The following is a 21,010-nucleotide window of genomic DNA, read 5'->3' as shown; positions in this document are numbered from 1 at the left end:
TTCTCTCCGCCATATGGCAGAAGAGTGCGAATATGGCAACATAAGATCCAAAACCATCCAAGACAAAATCATGGTGGGTGTAGCAAATGATCCATCCTTACACTCGACAAGGCTGTTTTGCTAGTTAAATTCTCTGAGCTGTGTGACAAGCGTAGGAGCCTTCTCAGAGAACAGAACACTTCATAGGAGAAAAATCACCTCAGTCCAAGCCACAGATATATTGTAGGGACCAGTCAAGTCAGCACAGGTTACCCCTGAACCACCCTGCCAAATGACCTTGCCAGTGCTGCAGTGCATGGTGCCCACAGGAAAGACTGAGTACTGTCCAGTGCCTCCAATGCCACAGAAAGGAACATTTTGGTGAGCTGTACAAATCAAGGCCCCTGCACCACACAACTAACCCAAAAGCCATCCATGAGATTGAGACCAGTGATCCAGAAGTTTCTTCTTGGAATGATATCAGATGATGTGGTTCTTCATTTTGAAATGCAGACATCATGGTGAACGTTCATCTAAGCAAATTTAAATTAGATTCAAGTGAAGGAGCAACAGTCCAATCTGATGAGGAACCATGACTCCCAGGTTGCTGGGTCTGAATGACAGACATCTCACTTTATGGCACAGGGAGTATCCAACTCCCAGTCATTGGGATGGTACAAGAATCCTTTGTGTACAGCAATGAACAAATCATGAAGCTGATATGTACTATGCAAAATCAGCCCTTCTCTCTCTGCCTGCAGAGGGCTGCCTCTCCCACTGGCAGAGAAAGCAGCTCTTCTCTGCCTGCAGAGCTCTCAGTCTCCTCTGGCCAAGTGAAGAGGTGAAGACAATCATGGACCCACCTAACCAGTGTAGCATGCTCCTGAAGGTTCGGCCAAAAATCAGTATTTAATGCTCTTTTCATTTGTAATTTCTCTTATCTTTTTGCATTGCAGCTTTGTTCTCTATTCCAACTCCCCGAACCTGGGATGACAAGAGCCTGAGTAAATTGAACCTATACTCTCTCAAGTTCAACAATTTTGGATCATAACCTTTACCTCCATTTTGTCTTTGTGATTTTGTCAATATTCACTTTGTTACGATCCAGCCAGTTGGACTCATCTTTTATTTCTTTACTTTTCACATTACTACAAAGCGATATGTCATTTAATCTCTTCTGCCCTTACCCCACGACAGACCTTCCCTTTTATTCTCCATCACCACTTGTAATCTTTTACTTGCACAAAACCTATCATACTGCTATTTTTCCTTTGTTCCAACAGAGTCATCACCCACCTGGAACATTCAACTGTTATTAAACAAGATGTGGCAAGGCAAGACCTCCAGACTGCCTGAATTCCTAATGTCATAGACATGAAGCAGGGAGATGAAGTACTGCTATGCAGTCATAGAGGTCTACGGCACTGAAAAAGGCCCTTCGGCCTATCGGGTCTGTGCTGGTCAAAGACAAACCCCCTATCTATTCTAATCCCATTTTCCAGCACTTGGCCCATAACCTTGTATGCTTTGGCATCGCAAGCGTACATCTAACTACTTCTTAAATGTTATGATGGTTTCTGCCTCCATCACAGTTTCAAACAGTGAGTTACAGACTCCTACCACTTTTGTATTTTTCTTCACATCCCCTCTAAACCTTCTGCCCCTTACGTTAATTCTATGCCTCCTGGTCATTGATCCCTCCAGCAAGGAGAAACGTTTCTTTCTGTCTACTTTATCTATGCTCCTCATAATTTCATACATCCAATCGTGTTCCCCCCTCAGTCTCCTCTGCTCCAAGGAAATCAGCCGTGTTCTATATAAATGAAGTGTTATTCTTTTCAGCTAAAAATGAATTTAGCTGAACAAAAAGATGGCTGCGAAGTTACCTGATGTGTAAAAGTGTAAGGTGGCCACTAAGACATCATATAGATTGCACTAGAAACATGTCCTGATATGTTGCTTGTGGAATCTCATACCTGAAACTGTCAAAGTCCATTTCACATAAGAACTATTGAAAGGGATGGATGCCATTTGCCCCTTTGTAAGCTCATCCCTCTAGCAGAGTCCGAGGGTCCAAAACAGTAGCTACCAGAATATGGTGATCAATACGGATAATTATTCTTTCATGGACTAATGATAGGGACATTATAAACCTCCAAAGAAAAGCCAGACACCAGATAAACATCTGTTAATGCAATCATTGTGGAATAAGGCCTCCATAATTAATATCTCAGCTATTACCATTGAAAAGAAGCTGAACCATATCAGATATTACAACATTGTGAATATAAAAGCGAGGCAAAAGTTGGGTATTCTGTTATCTTGACCTCTCAAAGCCCGTTAACATCTATCTGTGCTTATAAATTAGAACATAGCAGTTATTTGACCCTGTGTTCTTCTGACCTTAGTAACACTTTAGCTACATTGACATATTTAAATCAGCAAAGCTTTAAAGCATGTCACCAAGGCCACATGGACATCACAAAGTGCAGAGCATCAGCCAAGTCTGTAGGATGTTGGCTTGGAATATCAAAAGCAATAAAAGGGACGATTTCGAACAGCTAGGTGTGTTCATGGCACAAACCAGTCCAGAGGGAGCCCTAAAATAAAAACAAAGTACTGCAAATGCCGGAAATCTGAAATAAAAACCAAAAATGCTGTATAAGCTGAGCAGGTCTGGCAGCATCAGAGCGAGAAACAGAGTTAACATTTCAAGTCAGAGCTGACGAGGAATAGAAACGTGATGGAATACATACTTGACGGGGATAGAGAAGGTGGAGCAGAATAGATGGTCAAGGATAGGTCGGAGCTAAGGGCAGCTTGACAAAGACGTCATGAACATAAGACAAAGGAAGTGTTAATGGTAGCATTAAGGACTGAAGAAGATGCAGATAGTGACATAAAGGTAAGATAGCAGAATGTGTTAATAGGAGAACAAATAGCTATCCCACTGTCCCATCAATTCCTGGCTTGGGTCACTGTCTGTGAGGAGTTTGCACATTCTCCTTGGGTCTGCGTGGTTTCCTCCATCGCTCAATGACAGCAAAACTAAGTAACAAGTGGGGAGGAAGAGAGGGTTCGCTTTGAGACAAACAAAGAAAATAATAAATGGGTCAGGATGGAGGAGAAAGTTCACAGTCTAAAGTCATTGAACTCAAATGTTGCCTCAGCGGAAAGTTCCAGAATTTTGATGGAGCTCTAATGGAGAAAGGGCAATACATACCCAAATTGGTTTGACACATAGCTGAGAGGAATTTGTAGATAAAGGTGTTTCCATGCACCTTCTTCCCTCATCCTTTAGGTGGTGGTCACAGGTTTGGGAGGTGCTATCAAAGAAGCATTGGTAAATTATTGCAGTGCATCTTGTACACAATGCAGCCATGGTGCGCTTGTGCTCATGAGAGAGAACGTTTGCTGTATAACAGGGTCAAGACCTCACACTATATTTTATGAAATATAAATGTAAATAAAACTGGACAATGACCTTAAAGAAAATGAATGAAGCTATGTGTGGCAGTGACCTTAAAAAGAGCTATCAGGGCAGCATGAAAGGCTTACACCTCTAACTCTGAAGAGACACAAATGACTACAGAAGGCAAATTCAAAAGGAATTAAACAAAGGCCATTTCCATTAAGGTTGCACCTTGTCGCAATGGTTAGCACTGCTGCCCACAACACTAGGTTCGATTCCCAGCTTGGGTCATTGTCTGTGTGAAGTTTGCATGTTCTCCCCGTGTCTGTGTGAGTTTCCTCTGGGTGCTTCAGTTTCCTCCCACAGTCCGAAAGTTGTGCAGGTTAGTTGGATTAGCCATAGTAAACGTATGGGATTATGGGGATATGGTCAGATACTCTGTCAGAGAGTTGCAGCAGACTCAATGGGCTGAATGGCCTCCTTCTGCACTGTAGGGATGTATAAAATTTCACAAGCCAAGCCTGGCAACTGGTGCTGAGTCATCTGCTAGGACAAAGGATCCTTCAATCTTCTTTGCAAAGTTTGAATGCTTGGAGTACGAACAATCTCAGGAACCCAAAGGAACACATACCCTTTGTCAAGGGTCATGTGTAGTGGCGGGAGTCACATGACATGACCCCCCCCCCCCCCCCCCTTGCTGGGAGAACTATTATACTGTATTTCCTCACTGGAAATCAGCCTGCCATTTTCCATCTAGCTTGCAGTAGCACAGAAGAAAGGTCTATTCAGTTTCAAATGTCTGACCTTACCTACACCGTTTCTACAGGAACTTTTGTACTATTGCCTAATTTGTCTCTGTATTCCTATCTCATCATGGAAGTCATCGCTACTGGAAAAATGAACTACTCAGCATCAGTTTTAATGCAAGTATTATAGAAAACTCCTCCACACAAATTATGTACTTTTTGGAGAATTGAATATTCAGATCCATATCTCACCACTACATGTAACATTACTGAATATTCCTGAGAGCGGCTCTTCAGCAAAACACTGAGTTTGAGGTTCTCTGCAGAGATCATTAATGGGCACAATTTATGTAGTAGAAAAAACCCAAAACTCATCTGAAGCTGCTACAGTGCTTCTACATAAAACTTTTCACATTTACGCACATTACAGTTAAAAACAGTATAAAAGACTGTATTACTGCCTTCAGTTCAGTTCAAATCCTAGATCTAACACAACAATGACAATACCAAAAGCCATAACATGAAAACAAAATAAACTTTATTAAATGTGAAAGTCATAAATAGAGATTTTAGTAGACAAAACATTGGAAGAGAGTACAGTATCCAAAGGAATTACCACTCCACTGGTATTCCACACAGGCGCCGTTGTTGCAATAATGGAGTGACTGTATTACCATTATGACAACTGCACCAGCCAATCCTAAAAAATGTAACACTCAATCCAGATGTCTAGGAAAGGAAGGGTCTTTGTTTACCCGCATTAAGTTGATGGCATTACAAACTGCACACAGTTGGTGCAGACAAGAAACCCTTACACCACTTTTCTGGAGGTTTTATTGCTGTTAGGTGCATGACTGAAACACATATTTAAACACCGTTCTGGTCAGCACCTTTGTTTGGGGGCTTGTCAAGAAGGGACAGTCGAGCTGAATGTTCCATTCAGACTCAGTTAACTTACTTCTGCTATTTGTCATCTTCAAATACACACAAAACTTCAATGAGGAGGCGAGGATAATGGCAGCTTGTATTTTATTCCATCCTCATTTAATACATGGTGGGAGATGCAGGTTCGAGTAAAAGTCTAGCGTTTGGCACACTTCTGTCCATGCAAAAGCCAGCACAGATGCACTTGAGTCATTACCGCTTCATCTGTAATAATGTCCCTACCAATTGCCGGACATCACAGCAACCTTTTGTGGAGAATCTCCCAAACCATTTTCATTCTGAAGTATGGAATGTCATGCTGTAAGAGATCAAAATCCAATCAACTTCAATTTATCATCTGAAATTATATTTGATGGTGTCCCAAGACTTATTTAACAGTTAGTTACCAATACAGAAAATATAAATCACATTTACTCCAATGTTAATATTGTGCAATACATTAGTTATATGATACATTCAATTTATAATCCAAATTGCTGTCTCCACCAGCGACAAACCTGTAGCCCAGTGCAGTACCATAGTTTTATAGTGACAAACCTGTACCCACCAGTACAGAACCCTAGTGACATGCAGTGACAGGCCTGCACACTCAGTACCGTACTCCACTGGCATACAGTGATAGATTTGTACCTACAAGAAAATGTCCTTACTGGTATACCTACACTCTCCAATATATACATCTGGATAGAATTCAAAGGCATAATCTGTGGGTTACCCTGGTTTTGTGACTGGATTGTCTTTGTCAGTAGAGTGGTGGGAAACCAATATCTTTTCTTGTTGAGGTGGTGCCAAGAGTCTGTTGTATTTGCAATGTTTTTGTGTCAGTGATTGTAACATCTTGGTGCTTGTGTTATGTCACTGAAGCTGGATGTTGTTGCCATGTACTCCTATGGAGCGGATGGCCTGACTGACCTTCTCTTACAGAGTGCAAATCAAAACCAGGGACATTCTACTTTATCAAGCCCAGAACTGAAAGATTCAGTGTTCTGCTCAGTTCCAGGCAACACAGTATGGATATTCTTAAAATTCTGGTGTCAACACATACCCAGATAAAGTAACCAGGGACATATATGTGAACTAATCATACAACAGGAACTGCTGCAGGTCCAATATCAGAAAAGGATTATGCTTGAAAAACTAACCTGCCTTTTCTTTTTCAGATAATGCAGGATTTTTTGTTTCCTACTTTATACACCACACATCCTGATCTGTGCTTGTACCCACCTACTTCTCATTTCTCTTTCCTGTGTAATTACTTTACATCTTTTAGCTGTTTCTTTATCAATAGCCTAAAGCACTATTTATGGTCATCAATTAGCTACTCTCTTTCCTTTCATTTAGTCTTGAACAATTATTTATGCTATATTTTCCACTGGAGCTTGTCCCTCCTTTTACAGTTCCATTCCAGAAAGTCAGTTGGTGGTGATGAGATCTGGAGCCAATTTTACACGCTTTTGTAAGCATTTATGTACAGAGTTACATATAACAAGCAGGCACCCCCTGTTTCAGTGTAAATTTATTAATAGGGGTTTAAGCAAATGGCCAATCATCATCAGCCACTTAATCAATGACCTTCCTTCCAACATAAGGTCAGAAGTGGGGGTGCTCACTGATGACAGTATCATTCATGACTCCTCAGATACTGAAGCAGGCCATGTCCAAACACAGCAAAGCCTGGACGACAACCAAGTTTGGGCTGACAAGTGGCAAGTAATGTTCGTACGACCCGAATGCTAAGTGATGACCATCGCTAAGAGAGGATCTGGTAGGAAGGACTACTACTTACATGGCGAAAAACTGCAGCATGCTACGGTGCAAAGGGACCTCGGGGTCCTTGTGCATGAGTCGCAAAAACCCAGCCTGCAGGTGCAGCAGGTGGTCAGGAAGGCGAATGGGATGCTGGCCTTCATAGCGAAGGGGATTAAATATAAAAGTAGGGAGGTCTTGCTGCAACTGTACAGGGCACTGGTGAGGCCGCAGCTGGAGTACTGTGTGCAGTTTTGGTCGCCGCACTTACGCAAGGATATTTTGGCCTTGGAGGGAGTGCAGAGGAGGTTTACTAGGCTGATACCGGAGTTGAGGGGGTTGAGCTATGAGGAGAGGCTGAATAAACTAGGCTTGTACTCGTTAGAGTTTAGAAGGGTTATGGGGAGAAGGCGGGAAAGTGGAACTGCTCCACGTCAGATCAGCCATGATCTTATTGAATGGCGAGGCAGGCTCGAAGGGCTAGATGGCCTACTCCTGCTCCTATTTCTTATGTTCTTATTAACTATTGTCCCTGACATTCAACAGTACTACCATTGCTCAATCCCCCACTATCAACATCCTGGGTGTTACCATTTGCCAGAAGTTGAACTGGACTCATCATATAAATACTATGGCTACCAGAACAGATCACCGGCTAGGAATCCGGCAGTGAGTAAGTTACCTACAGACTCCTCAAAGTCTGTCCACCACCTTTAGGCACAGGTCAGGAGTGTAATAGAGTACTGTCCACTTGCCTGGATGGGTGCAGCTCCAACGCTCAAGAGGTTTGACACCATCCAGGACAAAACAGGATTGTTACACCTTCCACAAAAATTCAATCCCTCCACCACCAATGATCAGTAACAGCCATGTGCATCACCTACAAGACGCACTTCAGGAACTCAGCAAGATTCCTTAAGCAGCACTTTCCAAACCCATAACCACTATTACATTACTATCTAGAAGGTCAAGAGCAGTAGAATGGTTCCCCTCCAAGTCACTCAACATCCTGACTTGGAAACATATCACCATTCCTTCAATGTTGCTGAGTCAAAATCTTGGAATACCCTCCTAACATCAATGTGGATGTACCTACATCTCAGAGACTGCAGTGACTCAATAAGGCAGCTCATCACCACCTTCTGAAGAGCAATTAGGGATGGGGAATAAATGTTGGCCTAGCCAGCAACACTCACATCCTGTAAAATGAACGAATAGAAGTACATAATAAAATAGAATTACATAATTAAAATACAAAACATTATCTAGTTTAAAGTTCTTCTGGCTACCCCATTTATCCTTTCCACCAGGACTCTCTTCCTGGTCTGATTCAGATTGAACTCATTTCAACTGTAAATTCCCTTTGATTTTAAAACTGTTGCCAGTGAAAAGGAAACTCTATTTCTAACACCATTCCTTCCACTCAATTTGCTTATCTCCAATTTGCTTGTGGCTCAGGTAATAATCCAGGGATTATTCAGTTCTTCACTTTGTCACAGCCAAGTGTTCATAGGCCCCTCTGGACATACTGAGCCCAGGCAGTGGTTTTTCACCTTTATGATCTGTGGCCAAATCTGGCATAGACTAATGGCGTGGAAGTATTCTCTATCTGCTGGTTACCTATGGCGATGACAGTGGGTATAATTCATGACAAATGTCCATGGGTCAAGTTGGGACTAAACTGTCAATCAGGCCATAGAATGGCTTTTATCTTTGCACAAAATGGCTGATGTGGGAAAACATGTGCTCAGTGCAGTGGGGGCTGGAGTTAACATTGGCGGTGGTTGTTGTAAATGGAGGGAGCTATACTATGCACCCAGCTTTGTTACATCTGACTTGGGTCCAAAATGGGAGAAATCCAGTTTCCAAATACCTTTCACTGGATAAATGGAAAACATAGTAATTTCCTACCTGGGTAAAAGTGATCTGCTCATCCTTTGCAATGTAATCAGCATATTTGCACACAAATACCCCACAGTCGCTTCCATTCATTTGCTGTGGGATTTCCTATCAGAATACAAAGAAGTTAAAATGAATTTCATTTTAAACATGGCTTCAAAATACATTTCCTGTTTTTACTTTTTAGCACTCTCAGTTTGTTCCATTTCAGACTTTTGCACTCTCAGCTTTCCTTTAGCTCTACACAATAATTTCTACTTATTATGCAAGGGTTCCATTCCATCAGCACCAAACCAATATGCTTCTGTTTATTGTTGAGCTGAAAGGACTTAAAGGCTTTGGACATCACCAATTGTTACTTCACTTCTTGCCTGCTAACAGGATTTTGATGACGGTATTGGAAAAAGGAACTTCAAGGTACTATTCTTAAGTCAAACTGTAAACTGTTGCCTGGTGCAGAGTTGACATTCTAGCCTTTATGGAAACTGTCTCATTTTAAACTCTATAGAAACCAACGGAGACGGAAATTAGGCAGTTTCTCCAATTGCTGCAACCTGCAAATTTTTGTGAATTGAAAGTCTACCTGTACTTCTCTGCAAAGTGCAAAGGAACAAAGAAAACATCTGGCAAATGGTCAGAGTCTGAAGTAACAATCTTAAATGTTGCAGTAGACTTTTGTTCCATCAGCATTTGCAAAGTGAAATACACCCAAAGTGATGATTGAGGTTTTCTCTTCATCTGGTCTGTATTTCTGGCATTTTCCACTTCACCCTTTACTGCGCGTAAACTGTTATATTAGTTTTAACTGCAGTACACTCAGGAGTACACTGCACTCTTGTGACTGATTTAGGGGAGTCAGTGGAATAGTTGTAATGTCATTGGTTTAAGTTTAAAGTTTACTTACTGGTGTCACAAGTAGTCTTCCATTAACACAGCAATGAAGTTAGTGAAAATCCCCTAGTCGCCACACTCCAACGCTTGTTCAGGTCCACAGAGGGAGAATTTAGCATGGCCAATGCACGTAACCAGCATTGTGGGAGAAACCCAGAGCACCCGGAGTAAACCCACGCAGACACGGGAGAACATGCAGACTCCGCACAGACGGTGACCTGAGCTGGGAATTGAACCAACGTCCCTGTGAGGTGCTAACCAGTGTGCCACCATGAGGCCAGTCATCCAGATGATCAGGCTAATGCTTTGGGGGGGGAAACAAAGGTTCAAATATGGAATTAAAATTAAATTAATAAATTCCAGAGCATTTGGGGAATGGGCAATAAATGCTGGCCTAGCCATCCCATGAATGAATTGAAAAAATTTAAAAACTGATCCCAGAACAAAACAAAAAGATAATCCATGAAACAGGATCCACTACAACTCAATCACTCTAAAAATGGCTGTGGGTTATTCCTAACTTATCTGAAAACCATGATGGTTCTTCAGACATCAGGCCTGTACTACAGCCAAGTGGCCATTGTGTGTGCATCAGGACGTAGTATGAATCTCAGGAGACTTTGCACCCACAGGGGCCATCCATTTTTGTCTTAATCGGGTAGGCAGAGAAGTTACTAGAGACTAATCAGAACCTTCAACTAGTATTGATTTTCCTCTTTACTTTCAGAGAAAGTGAGGCCAAATGTGCATGCTTTCAGCTATGGTGACTGAGAATCAAACCTGGGATTTGGTACCTCAGTTTTGGTAGTATAAAACTCAAGCTATGTGAATCTTCAGGCAGCCTGTAGTGAAATATAACAATGTAAAATGCTTGTAATTACATGAGATCGCATGCTGCGGAGAACCCACTCAGAGGAATCCAAATGCCGATCTTTCTTGTTTTTGCTTTCTTCTTGCAGGTATCGTCTAAAGTCAAACATGACGAGAAAGTCAGAAGCTCCAAATCCTTAAATGTTATCTGTCATAAAAACACCATCATGGGAATCGGCTGTTTTCATCTGGTTCTCAATAGTTAAATAAGAACACATGAATTAGGAGCAGGGGTGGGCCACTCGACTCCTCCAACCTGCTCCACCATTCAATAAGATCATGGCTGATCTGATTGTAATGTTAACCCCACATTCCTGCCTACCCTAATAACCTTTCACCCCCTTGTTAATCAAGAATCTATCCAGCTCTGCTTTAAAACTAATCAAAGACTCTGCTTCTGCTGCCTTTTGAGGAAGCTCACAACCCTCAGAGAAAGAAATTCTCATCTTTGTCTTAAATGGGCAACTGCTGAGTTTTAAAAAATGATCCATTGTTTGACATTCTCCCACAAGGGAAAACATCCTCTCTACATCCCTCTAGCAAAACCCCTCAGGATCTTAAAAGTTTCAATCAAGTCACCACTTACTCTACTAAATTTCAAGGGATACAAACTTAACCTGTCCAATATTTCCTTATAAGACAAAGTGCCTGTTCCTGATATTAGTTTAGTAAACCTTTTCTGAACTGCTTCCAAGGCATTTATAGCCCTCCTTAAATAAGGAGACCTATATCATACACAATAACCCAGATGTGGTCACACCCCACGTCCTGTACAACTGAAACAAAACTTCCCTTTTTTTGTACTCAATTCCTTTCAAAATAAACAGGGAAGGGGCATGCACGAGGGGGTATGCACAAGCGGGAATGCACAAGTTAGACTTTGTGTGCGTGCATGCGTGAGAGAGAGAGGAGGTCAGTGTGAAAGAATTTGTGAATGAATGAGACAAATTCAGTGCAGGTAACTGTTGACTGAGAGAAGCTGAGGGCAAGTCAATGTGTGGAGATGAGTGCTAGAAACTGAATGGGGGTCTGTGCAAGAGACTAAGTGAGTGTGCACATGGAAAAATTCCATCACATGTCTCTGTAATGGCTATCAGATCATATTTTTTCATTTCTATTTGCTCCATCAGTTCATCTCTTTTGTTTTGAATGCTATGTGCGATTAGATACAAAGCCTTTAGTTTTGTCTTTTTATTATTTTTGTAATCTAGGTCTTAGGTACTGATTTGCTCTTAGATTTGTACTCTCCATCCTGGAACCCACACCAGTCTTTGAGCTATGTATTCAGAACACCAATCTTGTTTGTCCTATGCCTATTTGCATGTGGCTCAGGTATAATCCAGGAGGTTCTGCTTCTTAACTTAATGCCTAGTTCCTCATTTTGACTATGGGAGCCTCCTTCCTTGTCCTGTCTATGTTACTAGACCATAACCATTGGGCCCTCCCCCTCCCATTGTAAGTTCCTTTCCAGCCCTGAGCAAATGTCCCAAACCTGGCACCTGGCAGGCAGCACAGCCATCTGGACTCTTGCGACCAACTGGGAGAACAGTGTCAATTCCCCTTTACACACTGTCTCCTACAATCACTGTTTTCCATTGTGCTGCCCCCACAAATGGTTTCCTGTACCAGTGCCATGGTTAGTCAATTCACTAATCATACAGTCTCCACTCCATCCAAACAAGCTGCAGAGACTGACACTCATGCATTGTGGAACTCCTTACCTGTCACCGCTGTAATCACATCCTCATGTTCCTGACCACATTACAAATCAGAAGATCCTATCCTACGGGGTGTGATCACCTCCTAGTACAAAGCCTCCAAGTAACACATTCCTTCCCTACTGCACCAAAGTTTGTCCTCCAGCTCAATGACTGAACCAAAGCTCCTCAAGCCACAGACACTTATTTCAGATTTGTTTGTCTTGGATTACACTGGTATTCAGGAATCCCCACATGCTGCAGCCTTGACACATTACCTGTCCTGCCACTTAATTAGCTTATTCAATTGTTTATTTTCTTTTACACATTTATTAAGCTTATGATAAATTTCTATACTATTCTAAACTTTAGGAATAGAATACTAGATCACTTACCAGATACTTGCCAAACCAGCTTCTTCTGTAGTAGAGCAAGAACTAATTCCTACAGGGTGAAAAAGTTAGAAAAAAGAAAGGAGCACCTCACTCCCCTCCTCACATAACACACAGCTCAGCAAACTCGCTCCTTTTGACATCGCACACCAGTTGTGGCATAATCAGCACTAATCATGTTTAAACAGGATTGTAGAGTCAGACAGCTTGGAAACAAGTCCTTCAGCACAACTTGTCCATGCCACCCAGTTTTTACCACTAAGCTAGTCCCAATTGCCCGCATTTGGCCCATATTCTTCTATATCCATCTTACCCATGTAATTGTTTAAACGCTTCTTAAAAGACAAAATTGTGCTCACCTCTACTACGGTCTCTGACAGCTTGTTCCAGACACTCACCACCCCCTGTGAAAAAACTGCCCCTCTGGACCCTTTTGTAACTCTTCCTTCTCACCTTAAACCTATGCCCTCTAGTTTTAGACTCCCCTACCTTTGGAAAAAGATATTGACTATCTAGCTGATCTATGCCCTCCATTATTTTATAGACCTCTATAAGATCACCCCTGAGCCTCCGAGGAAAAAAGTCTCAGTCTATCCAGCTTCTCCTTATAAGTCCCAGTAGCATCCAAGTAAATAATTTCTGCACTCTTTCTAGTTTAATAATATGATTTTCTAGTTTAATTGTGGAGTGATCAAAAGTGCAGAAAAAGCAGCCTCTAAGCCTGTTCCTATTTCAGTTGTGCGGCGCACAGCTATGATGTATGTCTGGCCTCGCTGAAACCACCTCTCCCCTCTAGATCTGAGTCGTTGCAAATGGTAAAAACATTATGCAATCAACTGTAATCTACCAGGCGCCTTCAACCGAGTTCTCCTGAACCCGAGAGCTGATTGAATAATGAAAGCAAATAGTTAAGACATTCCTTTATAGCAAGATACTTACAGCAGTGTCCAGCAAACATCACTATTCCACTGACCCATGGAATCAAGATGAAGGATTATCTTTTTCCTTAAATCTGCGACCTGTTTAGTAATAAACATTTACCTTTTAAGTGATATTGTTCACCTTAAACTGAATTATGTAATGAAAGACATTCTCTCATCAAGTTCAGAAACTCTACAACGTCAATTTTCTGCCTACTTTTCTTGCGAGGTCAGGAGAGATCTTATGCTCGTATTTTCTTCCTGTCCTGGTCTGGAGTCAAATTCAGTGGTCAATAGCTGCCAATGGGAAGCATGCCATTTGGCAGTAGCAGCCAAGTACAACAAAAATGATATTAAGTCAGTGGCTTATTACAAAAGTCTCACTAGTTCCTCCTTATAGTTCAAAAGCCAATTCAAACACCCAGCAAGACCAAGAAAAGAAAGAAGATCAAACGTCCAATCCTACTGAGGCTAACCATGCTGATCCCTGGCAGGGATATAGTAGGATTGCTGCAATTGGCTTCAGTGTCTCAGGGGTAAGATTCAGTGAGCCTTCCGAGAAAGTGTGTGTGTGCAAGCAAGTGAGAGAGAGAGGAAAAGCAATTTAAGAAAGAGAGAAAGCAGTTCAGGATTGGGTTGGATGTGATGACCCATTGGTAGAACGGTTAATTGATAAAATCAGGCTGACATTGAGAATAGCTCATTGGTGAGGTACTTGAGAAGTACTATGGAACTATCCAGGGACAAAAATGGAGCAATTCAACAAAGAACGGAATACAAATCAAAAAGAAAAATCAGTTGGTACATAAGAATGCAAGCATAGGGGGAAGTGGGTAGCAGAAGAGGAAAAGTTTGAGAACCTTTCATTGAGAATAGTTCTAGCACTTGCGTATTGTCTGCTGGCCACAGTGCAAATACAATATATCAATTTGCTCAACAGAGCCACTGGCAGATCATTTGTGGTGCTGCAACCCAATTACAAATCTGTCATTCTTCAATTGTGAACATTCGGTTCATTAAAGGAACAGATTAGCGCTAGCAATGGAGTATTTTTCATTTCAAGTACCCAATGTCAGTGTCAAACACTCCCAGGCAAGTAAAGTATTAATCAGATAAAAAGCCAAGCTCCCTCTACACTGTTCTAACAAACATTCCCTGAACAGTTACAGTATGGGTTAGTCACAAGAGTAAATCTCTGACCAGTTTGCCCCAGCAATGTGATTTATCAGCATGCATCTCGATAAATCAATGAGAACAGTTTTGGATTTCCCATACCAACCATTTCATTGTCAACGTAAGCAAAATTATATACAGTTCTGTACTTGAACTCATTGGAACGTCAAACAAGATTACCCAAACCCATTTGTCACAGGTCCTTTATGGTAAGCAGAGCAACCTTCTATCTATCCACCTGAAAGTAAAATTATGGTATCTAATCACTCATAATATCGAGTCATCCTTTCTTTTAATGACTGAAAAGAGAGACTTCTGAGACCTGAAAAGAAGTGACTCCATTCACCCAAGTTATTAGAATGTGGGATGCTTCATTACGCTGAAGCAGAGATCATTATTTATACCTTTTGCAATAAAACAACACAGAGAACTACAGAGAGAATCTAGAAAGTGGTATTGGTTTTAGATTCCTCTGGCAAATACATGACGTGAAACAGGTCATTTTACTCAACATTTCCATGCAAGTGTTTCAGCTCCATACAAACAATCTCCCACTCTTCATCATCTATCCCCATCAGCATGCCATCTATTCTTTTCTCCCGCCTGTACTTGCCTAGCTTTTTCTTAAATGGATCTGTGCTATTGACTTCAATTTGTGGTGGCGAATTCCACATTCCAACCATTCTTTGGATAAAGCCAGTCTGTTTACAACCTTGGAGTCAAATCTGATCCTGAGCTGAGCTTTGGCTTCAGATGCATACCACCTACTAGACCATATATTTCCATTTCTATAACATTGCTTGGCTTCACCCCAGTCCCAACTCACCTGCTGCCTCTAGACTCAACTATCCCAATATACTCCTGGCTCATCCCCCAGATTCTACTCTCCGTAAACTTGAGATCTCCAAAACTCTGCTGCTCATGTCTTAATTCACATTAAATCCTCTTATCATTCCTGTGGTTGCTGATCTACATTGGTTCCTGGTCAAGCAACATTTTGATCTTAAAATTCTCATCTTTGTTTTCAAATCCCTCCATGGCTTATGACCCTCCCTAACTCTGTGATCTTTTCCAACCCCAAAACCCTCCAGGATATCTGTGCTGTTCTGAATTAATCAGAAGATTCCCAATCATAGTCACTGCATCATTGGTGGACACAGCATGTCTAGATCCCAAGATCTGGAATTCCCACAGCACCAGGGACCTGGGTTCGATTCTGGCTGGGTGAACTGGCACTTAGAAGTGCAACTGTGGAGTTTTCAGGTTCTCCTAGGTCTGCTTGGATCTCCTCCAGGAGCTCCTGTTTCTTCTCATAGTCCAAAGATGTGCAGGTCAGATGGATTGGTCATGTTAAAATTGCCCCTTAGTGTCAGGAGCACTAGCTAGGGTAAATGCATGAGATTATGGGGATAGAACCTGGGTGGAATCGTGGTCGGTGCAGACTCAATGGGCCAAATGGCCTCTTTCTACACTGTAGGATTTTATGATTCTAAATTGCCCCTTAGTATCCAAATATGTGTAGGTTAGGCGGATTAGCCATGGTAAGTGGGTGGGGAGGTGAGCTTAGGTAAGATGCCCTTTCGGAGGAGAGTTGGTGCAGACTTAACGGGCCAAATGGCCTACTTCTGCACTGTACAGATTCTATGTTTTAATTCATCCATCAGTAAAATTTCCCAATTTATTTTCCCTAGTTCCATTCACAGCCCCTTAAAATCAGCTTTTCTCAAAATTGGCTTTTGTCTTACTTCCTTCCTTCTCAATCTTTCTCTTCAACCTTATGATGTTGAGATGGCCGTTGGCCTAAACATTTTCATACACTTCCCTTCCTTATCTGTTCTTGTACATTTCTCATTACTTGGACTGGCAGCATTATGTAGACTGCTTACAGGCAATTTAATTCGTCTTTAATACTTTTCCTTTTACTTTTAAGAGTCCTTTTATACTTCTGTTTTATAACTATTGCATTCCCTGATCATGTTACCCTTATTCCATGCTCTTACTTCATACTTGAACATAAATTAAAGGTACAACTGGATAGTCAACTGCAAAAGGTTGATTCACACACTCACTCTTTTTAGCAGGGACTCCTGAATAATGATAAGTAGCCACTCGATCAGACTTCTTGTCTCCTCTGAATCTGGGACTGCAGAGACCAACTCTAGTACTATAAGTTGCCCTGAATGAGATTAGCAAACTCAGCAGAGATGAAGGATCATATATGGCTCTGTAGCCTAACACCACATTTCGTGCTTTACCCACTGAACCATCTCTCAGAGACTCTCATGTAAATGAGCAGACAACAAAAGGTTAACTAGTGAATCCCAAAGTAGGTGCACAGTGAACACAAGATCCAGAGGAAATGCTTACTTACCGTCAGACACCAATGCACTCCTAAATGTACCGGTACCAGTATGAGATCCTTTTCAAATAAATCGACTCCTTTGGTCCATTGCTTCACTGTCTGGTAACCTCCAGTGTGCAATTTCAGGTAGAAGAAAGTATTGAATGCGTAAACTCTGGGCAAATTGGACTCTTTACTTCTTTCCATAATTAAGCACATATAGAAGTTAATCACCTACAAAATATCACACAAAACTGTTAAAAGGCTTAGCTATCTCCAATCTGTACAACATCAATATTTAAATAAAAGGACCCATATCATTTGTCAATATATCAGCACAAAACTGTTAAAAGGCTTAGCTGTCTCCAATCTATACAACATAGATTTAAATAAAAGATTTGTTTCCCTACATTCCTGTCCTGACTCCTCTTTGACTGAAGGTAGAACAGAACAACTAGTGTACAAAATTCAACCTTCTAGCCACATACAATAGATACTCCTCTGGCACAACAGCAATGCCACAAAGAGCTTCAGTCATCTGTGTGAATTTAAGAACAGCACATGATTAACATTAGCTGTGATGTCCTCATCTTTGAGAAACATGCTTACAATTAATTCTGATACATTAAAAATGATGAAGTACCACAAAATACACATGCCCCTTACTACAGCAGTGCCAACACCAGCAAGAGGGAAGGGTGCAGGGATATACTCATCAGATTAAATTTAAGTGTAAAGTGATTCATTTTGATCATAAGAACATGGAGAAACAATATAAAAGGGTACATCCTGAACGGGGTGCTGGTGCAGAGAGACCTGGGGTATATGTGCACAAATCATTGAAGATGATATGACATATTGAGAGCATAAGAGATTCTACCTAGGTTTTATAAATAGGGGCAAGAATACAAAAGCAAGGAAGTTACAATAGATCTGCTACAGGTTTGGCCTTAACCAAAGTAGTGCATTTCATTCTGAGCAGCAGACTTTAGAAAGAGATGAGGGCATTTGAGAGGGTGCAGAAAAGATTCATGAGAATGGTTCGGGGATGAGGAACTCCAGTTTCATAGATAGATTGGAGAAACTGGGACTATTCTCTTTGGAGAAGATTTGGTAGTAGTATTCAAAACCATTTGATCCAACTAAGGCAGTGTAAGATCAGAAAATATATTAAACTAACAAGGAACCATCTGAAAGGTACTTGTACCTCATCATTTAACCAGCTGTGATTACACAGAGTGCCAATGTCCTTTCGTGTTATCCTCAATTTAAAGCCAGTGCTGAGTATTTCATCAGGCTCTCCACAGTCAAGGGCCTTCCTTACCGCCTCCACCATTCTCTATAACAGAAGATCATAAGTTACCAATGCTGAAAATAGAAAGTGGAAAACAAGCACTGCAAGTTCACACAGCAGCTGTGAAGAGAAGAATCAGGCTGGACCATGTCTGAGAATGGAAAAATAAACATTGTTTTTTCAAGGGTCAATTTTAATGGGAGGATAGAGCAAGAAGCAAATTTGCATGAAGAGGCTGTGGGAAGATTGGAGAGACTTCAGCCCCCAAGTCTGATCTTAATATGCAAGGGCAAAACTCTACCTGAATGTGGGAGGAACAATGATTGTAGTTTCACTGGATTTAGTTTTTCAAATCCTCTCATATTAGATCTCGTCCCAATATGCTTTGTTCTATCGAAAAGAGCCCTAATTTTTCTAGTCTCTTCTATCTATAAATTCTCATCCTTGGTATTACTTTAGCGTGCCTCTTTTGCATCTTATCCAGGCTTCCTGAATTGAGGCATCCAATACTGAAAATAACATTCAAACCAATTATTATATCAATCTTTATTATCACGTTTTCTTTCACTCCAGGTTCCTATTTGTAAATCCTAAATCCCCATTTGTTTTCTTCTAAAAGCAGCTTTATCAAATTAGTCTTTACACTTTAGAGGAACTCTGTCTCCGAATCCTAGTTTTACGAGTATATTTCATCAATTTATTCCTTTTTTTCAGTCTGTTCACAAAGGATTTTTGTAGCTGATTTACTTTACAATCATATTCAAAACTTCTGGAACTGTTTCTCGACTCCTGTGGCTTCAGTGACCTTGAGGACATTGAAACACACCATTTTACTGCAGAGCCGACACTCCCCCACAGTCACGTTTCTCCATCTTCCATTTAACATCTCTTGCTAATCTATTAATCTGTCTGTGATCACATACTTTACTTAACGGGCTCCAAAATTTTGTGCCCATAATGTCTATAGAGTGCCCCCTACCAAAGTCCAGATCATCCACATACATTGAGAACAACAGTCCAACAGTGATGCCTGACTGACACTATTCACATCACGCTTTTCTGAAAGACTTCTGTTTACCTTTTACACTATTGCCCACATAACCAAGTTCCTGCTCTGTGTGCCACATTCACTTTAATATCATGTGCCTTAGTTGGATCAAATGGTTTCCTCTGTAGCATCTTATCAAATGAAAAGCCTTTTTCATGGGTGTATTTTAGTTACCTCTCCTGACCTAAACCCGTGACATCTTTCTCCCCTTATTTTCCTTTCATGTTGAAGCCTCGATAATATGCATCTTAGTTATACCTCTGTTAATTGGGGAAGATGTTCTGTTTGCTCTTTACTTAAAATGTTTAGATTTTCCTTTAGGTTTTGAGAGGACGGTGTTTTGACAGATGTTGTTGCATCTCCTTCATCCAGGTACAATCGCGCTGCCACTTCATCTGATAGGTCGCGCTCTATATTCTGCTTCTGAAAAAAGAGAAAGTGAAGAGTGAATCACAGAAATAGAAACACACCAAATTAATTTCTTGTAAAAATAATAGGTAACTAAAGTATTCAAGCTGGAACGTTTCAGGTTTGGTCCCGAGTTCCTTAATGAGCTGGTCTCAGCCCAAGTAGCAGCTCAATGGCACAAGTGGTGCCAGTGTCCCAACTAGAGAAGGCCAAAATCAGCCACTGGTCCTGATCCTGATCGCAATCACTTAATGCAGGACAGAGCATTACATTAGGAGTGGCTGCTGGGTCAAAGGGCACCTGTGTAGCAGTCAGCACTTACAAAGAGGAAGATAAGGAGGAGAGAAGAGGTGTGAATTGAGCAAAACAATTGTTACTTTGAAGAACATAAATGCGTTAAAAAGCATCTGTGACAGACAGGGTTGGGGGAAAACTGAAACCACTGCACCTTTTCCCTTACTGCCTGTAATCAATATAGTTTTGGAGAGGAAGATGTATATGTTCCTTAGCCTCCCCACCCCTGAGTATGGGAAATTGCCTCAAAGAGATGCAGGTCATGAAGTTAGATACTTCCAGGTTCTGCTGCAGGGGGTCAAGCTTCTTCACAGGAGAACAAGGAATAAGAATAAAGCTGAGATGTAAAAGTCTCCAGGTTTCAGAAGGTGTTGGTAAACTGCAATTTCTGATGTCCTGCAGCTGATGTTGTGCAGATTTACTGTTTGGGGGTAATGTATTGCAGGCACTGAGAAAAGCGAATGGTATGTTGGCCTTCACAGCAAGAGGATTTGAGTATAGGATGTCTTGCTGCAGTTATACAGGTCCTTGGTAAGGCCACAGCTTGAGTATTACATGCAGTTTTGGTCTCCTAGTCTGAGGAAGGACATTCTTGCTATTGAGGGAGTCTAGAGAAGATTCACCAGACTGACTCCTGGAATGGCAGGACTGATATATGAAGACAAACTGGATTAGCCGGACTTGTACTCACCGGAATTTAGAAGAACGAGAGAGGATCTTATAGAAACATGCAAAATCCTGATGGGACTGGACAGGTTAGATGCAGGAAGAACGTTCCTGATGTTGGGGAAGTCCAGAACTAGGGGTCACAGTCTAAGAATAAGGGGTAAGCCATTCAGGGCTGAGATGAGGAAGAACTTTTTCATTCTGAGAGTTGTGAACCTGTGGAATTCTCGACCATAGGAAGCTGTTGGTGCCAGTTTGTTAGATGTGTTCAAGAAGGAGTTGGACGTGG

At 41.4% G+C, this 21,010-nt stretch overlaps 1 protein-coding gene across 1 annotated transcript in view; it reads right to left on the bottom strand.

The window, feature by feature from the left end:
* Positions 1 to 4,653: 4,653 nt before the first annotated feature.
* LOC145349895 (sentrin-specific protease 2-like) overlaps positions 4,654 to 21,010 on the bottom strand; it is a 48,999-nt gene continuing 32,642 nt past the window's right edge. The window contains exons 11-17 of the mRNA XM_080198522.1: positions 19,612 to 19,776; positions 18,219 to 18,350; positions 17,042 to 17,245; positions 13,517 to 13,596; positions 10,500 to 10,584; positions 8,740 to 8,835; positions 4,654 to 5,380 (exon numbers count right to left, since the gene is read on the bottom strand). Of these exons, the coding sequence (XP_080054648.1) occupies positions 5,318 to 5,380; positions 8,740 to 8,835; positions 10,500 to 10,584; positions 13,517 to 13,596; positions 17,042 to 17,245; positions 18,219 to 18,350; positions 19,612 to 19,776 (825 nt within the window). The 3' untranslated portion in view covers positions 4,654 to 5,317. The remainder of the gene's footprint in view (positions 5,381 to 8,739; positions 8,836 to 10,499; positions 10,585 to 13,516; positions 13,597 to 17,041; positions 17,246 to 18,218; positions 18,351 to 19,611; positions 19,777 to 21,010) is intronic.

This window comes from Carcharhinus amblyrhynchos, chromosome 11, assembly GCF_965287045.1.
Source record: "Carcharhinus amblyrhynchos chromosome 11, sCarAmb.v2.hapA, whole genome shotgun sequence".
Classification (NCBI taxonomy): Eukaryota; Metazoa; Chordata; class Chondrichthyes; order Carcharhiniformes; family Carcharhinidae; genus Carcharhinus; species Carcharhinus amblyrhynchos.
Note: the sequence above shows the minus strand (reverse complement) of the source record. Positions and strands in the feature narration are given on the sequence as shown.